This window comes from Anopheles aquasalis, chromosome 3 (genome assembly GCF_943734665.1).
Source record: "Anopheles aquasalis chromosome 3, idAnoAquaMG_Q_19, whole genome shotgun sequence".
NCBI lineage: Eukaryota > Metazoa > Arthropoda > Insecta > Diptera > Culicidae > Anopheles > Anopheles aquasalis.
In genome coordinates, this window is record NC_064878.1 from 66,876,049 (window position 1) to 66,881,048 (window position 5,000).

The 5,000-nt window shown below is 51.7% G+C and overlaps 1 protein-coding gene across 1 annotated transcript in view; it reads right to left on the reverse strand.

Moving 5' to 3' along the window:
- LOC126575416 (molybdenum cofactor biosynthesis protein 1) overlaps positions 1 to 969 on the reverse strand; it is a 4,579-nt gene extending 3,610 nt beyond the window's left edge. The window contains 1 exon segment of the mRNA XM_050236103.1: positions 719 to 969. Within this exon segment, the coding sequence (XP_050092060.1) occupies positions 719 to 874 (156 nt within the window). The 5' untranslated portion in view covers positions 875 to 969.
- Between the last annotated feature and the right edge of the window lie 4,031 nt (positions 970 to 5,000).

A 5,000-nucleotide genomic window follows, 5' to 3' on the forward strand; every position in this document is an offset into this window, starting at 1 on the left:
TTCGTTTAACGATGGAACCGGGGCATAAATTGGTTCAATCAATTGGCCGACTATCGCGCCTGTATGCTAACGATTGATAAAAATTAGCATTCACCATCTGCTGCTACTACTGTTGCTGACTTGGGGACAAAGGCGCGAAAAGTTAGGCCATCGGACGTCGGTTGCTGAGGAAAATATTTACCCTTTCCATCGTATTTGCCAGCGAGGTAGTAACTCGTTAGCATTCAGGTGGCTACCTGTTGCTCGTTGCAACCAATTGCATTACCCATTATCACACAAGTTACGATCGTGAATCATTGCTAAGCGATGTACAAAGCATTTCCAGCTCGGAAATAGTTAATGATGATGAAGCGACCAGCTTCTTACGAAAACATATGGCCAAGATTGGCGAAAATATGCGTGCTAGCTAATATGCTTATCAGATTCTCATCGATTCGTAGCTGGTCATTTAGAGCGTTTTTTCTGCGGGGGTTGGTGCGTTTCCTTACATTATTGAACTTTAGTCATAAGATAGGGCGTGTTCTCATTCATTAAAAGAACCAAACCATGCGGATAACAGGGGTTTGGCTTTGAAAACGGAATCGCTGAAGAGCACACCGGTGCTTTGTTTGCATCGATCCAGCGCACCTTCCGTAGGGAAGAAGATCCGGCGAGGCGGCTCTTCAATCATTCGACTTGTCCTCGTTGGCCTGGTGCGTAAAATCATCCATTTACTCACCTTATCATTCGTTTGATCGGTTTTTTGTGATAAGGGTCCCGCGGTTTCCGCGGTGTGCACTCGGCAGCTTGATGGCCCAATTTTCCCCCACAGCTTGGAGCTATCTGTCGCGGCGAATTCTCGGCGAAATGTGGTTCCCACCAAACGATGCATCATCGTTACTAAAGCTAATTATCACTTTCAAACACCTAAAACAAGGAAAAACGTTTAAAACAACTAAAAAACCAAAAACGAAAGAGGATTCACGCAAAAAAAATGTCAACAAAAGAACTGCTGGATGTTGTCCGCCAGGCCCCCGGTTTCATGCAGCACCTCGCGGTATCATGCTCGGGTCGCGGTATCATGCAGTGCCTCGCGGTATCATGCTCGGGTCGCGGGAATCCCAATCGACCATAATTCGAGCAAATAATTCGAGCAGGGCAGCAAAATTCGAGCCGAGCACATACACTACCGGGGGGCTCGGTGTTCCCGGAAAGGTCCGTTTGCTGGTTTGCCACAGAGACCAACACCGCAGCAACGTGATTTGGAATTAGGTTGTACAAAGTGGTCCGAACAAGGCCAACACGACGCGGCAGCGTTTGTGCTTCCTTTCAGTATCCGCACCGCCGCACGCACCGTAAAACATCCATAAACCACCGACACTCCCAACCCCGAGGACCCGGTTGCGAAAGATCCACCTTCCTCGTGCGTTGGCGTGGCCCGATTGATCGTTTATGAACACCGGGCGGCTTGTTAACACAATCGTCTCATCTTACCGCGCGCTACAGCTAAGGCAGACTCCCAGAAAAGACGACGCGATCGGCACACAGATTACGCACCACCGATAACGCCCCAGTTGGAGATATTAAAACTGCAAATTTATTACGGTTGCCGTGCGCTCGCCCAAAGGATCCAACATCGAGGTCCGAATCCGCCACCACCGTATCGATCGTGAGAACAAAGCGCTCTCCCAACGAACCTGATCCGTGGTCACAGCCATCGTCGTCGTCGTCGTCGATCGCACGCACCAGGGCCCACCTGATATCTATCCATCATATCTCGTATTCACATCTTGATTTTCCTACAAAATTTCATTTCAACCGATCAAACTGAACCGATCTGCCGCCCGATTTCGTACGAGGACGATGATGATGACGCCTGGGAAGCTGCGGACATTAAGCCGCGCGTCTGGGCAAATGCGGCACCGGTCAAACGGGGCCCGCACCATAGGTGTCTTGATTAGGGCCATAAATCCTGCCCCTCTCGCCGAGGAGGCCCGATGGTGTTGCTTCATTTGTTTGTGGAACCGCACCAGCCGCACCGATACAGGATCGGTCTGTACCGCGGTGCGCTTCCCACAACGCATTTTCGTTCGTTCGCGATCGCTTAGAAGTGGCCGCACGATCCACGGACGAGGGAAACTCGTAATTCCTCTCGTTTTGGCTTATTGGCAATAAAACAATTGAAATTTGATACAGTTGTAGGTTCCGACTCGATGCCGATCCGATCCGATTCCGATTTCGCGCGATGGCCTCGTAAAAGTTCTCTTGGGTCAGTCCGGGGCCGCAAATTCCGCACTGATTGGCCGGACCGAGACTCCGCATCGAACCGATACCCTGGGATCGTTTGCTTCGTGTTTCCATATCGGGTAGCAGCAGCTCGGCGCCATTGGCTATGACTCATTTGTTTAAATATAAACAAGTTGATTTGCAATATTTGGATGGTTTTAGTGGTTTACATGAAGAAAAGTGTTCAAATTCCTCGTTTATAGAACGCCCTCAAACAAGTAACTTCATCTTAAGCGACGAACCCCCTCTCTACTGCTCTTCAGCTCTAATAATCGAACACCCGGACCGAGCACCGCACTTGTGTGGCCAACGTCGCCATCGCTCGCACGCACGCACGTACCATTCCACAACAGACCCTCCCCTTGTTCCCCTTTGGAACCGCAGTGAAGCGTCTTAAGTACCTCGCGTAACGATCCCCTGAAAGCCCTCGAAACCGGAGTGGTATGTGGTGGTCGGGAACAGAAAATCTAAAATACGCAATCTGTCACAGAGGCGGCGGTCCAACATCAAAAAAACAGGGAAAATTGTTGCGCCGAGGGACACGACATTTTACCCTCCTTTCGCTACGCCTCATCTCCGCCAATGATATGATTCATGATTCGCTGCTTCTTCGTCTTCGTTTTCATCTTTCTTTGTTGCTGCTGCTGTCCCTTCTTCTCCCCGGGTTCTCCGTCGTGCGTGAGCTGCTCTTTCTCCCGCGGGAAAGAAAGCGTGCGGAGTGGAATTATGTGGTACGCAGCATGGCCAGCATTTGAAACTCAACACTCTGCAATTGGAGAGCGTGCGCCATGGCGGCGGCACGATGAAATGCGGGCACCACGACCCCACCTTGCCGTTGCGTTGTGTTTCTGGCCTCGGAGGACAATTAAACGATTTGCGCTTCGTCGCATTTGCGGCCCTTTCGCGGACGGATAGTGCACCTGTTCTGCGTGTGCACAACGGTGGTTGCATAGCTTTGGTGACGCAGAGCCCTGACCACATTCATCGGCGTGTCGTCGATCGACGGTCAGCACCGCGCACGGGCCAAATGCCAATCGAATGCCATGCCGGCGAGACGGAGTGAGTGTCACCGGTGCAATTCCGCGCAATGCGAAGGAATGCGTGAACAATTTGCCGCATAATGTACTGCTCCGTTTGGCCAGAGCCCCAATTATCGCCATCGCTGCTGCCGCTGCTGCTGCTCAAGATCATCGTCCTCCTTGTTCTGCACCGGTTAGTTGGTCGGGAAGAGATGTCCCGAGTGTGTCGTAAATGAATGTCACCTTTGTGCGCGTGTATCTCTCTGTCTCGCTATCCCGAGGATCCCGAGTTGGCCCAGGGCGCGTTCAAAATTTGAATTCTCGTATCGTAAGCCTCCCCCGGGGGGCCCCGCTCACTGTTCCCGTGATCCGCGGTGCCGCTTGCCTGAAGCGGAAGCTTCAAAGAAGTTTCTGTTCTTCTCCTTTCAGCCCTCCAAATCTTCTCGTCTTCCCGGGAGACGCTGGAGCCTGAACCGCTGTCGCTCACTTATTAATGTGTCCGCCGCCAAACAGACAACATTGTATGTTTGTATCAGAAAAAATATGTTACTGTCATGTGCTATTTCATTTCGTGAGACCACAAAGGCGGCCTCGTCCGGTCGCCTGGATCCTCGTACTCGCGGTGTCTCGGTCCACCGATGGACCCAATGTTTGCAAAGCATAGTTTGTGTTGTTGCTGCTTCAGCCAAAAGAAGATCGGTTTTGAAGAACAAGGATCCCCACAAGAACAACTCCTAGGACACACTAGGGGATACACAATACGCGGATCTTTTTGGATCTGCTGTGTTCCGTCTGCAAATTCAAGCGATCAACATGCAATCCAGACCGCAGAGCCTGATACAAAATGGGAATGTAATCATGCATCCGCTTTTGTGCCGTGTTTTTGCGTAGCTGCGCCGAATTTACGACAACATTGTAGCGAACCAACTTCCTTCCAGTCCTTGAGCATCCTCACGAATCCGACCGAAATCGATCCCCAACCGGCAACCCGATTTGCGTGCGGTACAAATTAAGCGGCTGATTTAAAGACTCGGCACCGGCGGTTTATGAGTATCCTCCGTAACAGCATCCGAGCATCGCAGCATCGATTTCAATCAATTTCGAATCCACCAAGTTTGGCGACTCGTAATATCTTCGCCTTGGCTTTCCTCTGTTTATTGTGCTACGTCCCAGTGGTAGGCTTCGGGAGGTAGAGTGGACAAAAAGGTGCATTCTCCGGTTCTCTGGCTTCGCCGAGAGACCAATAAAGACGTCCAGAAGACAGGCGACAGAGGGGAGAGGAGCGTTCCTCCTTGGCTCGCTGTCCTTTCGGTAGGTGAGACATATAGCGGCGTTTGGCGGCGCGGTATCCCTTTGGTTCGACGGAACGGAAAACACACATACACGTACGGACACAAAACAATCAACCCCCGGATACCACCGGGATCGCGCGGACGCGCGCGCACGCTCGCACATACGGCCACGCAGCACAAGAAGAGGTGTCCGTTGTTATGAGCCAAATGAACATGGTTCGTTAAATATTTTGACATCAAGATAAATCGCCACGCTACCCCCCGGGCGACTGGTGGCGGTGGCGGCGGTGACAACGACTTCCCTTCCCGTCGACGAGCCCAAGTTCTTGAGAAAACCAGCGGGACACCAACGGGCGGAATGGGATGAAACGATCGTCCGATGCCGGGCAAGCGATATCATCGGTCCACCGACCGACGGGCAGGA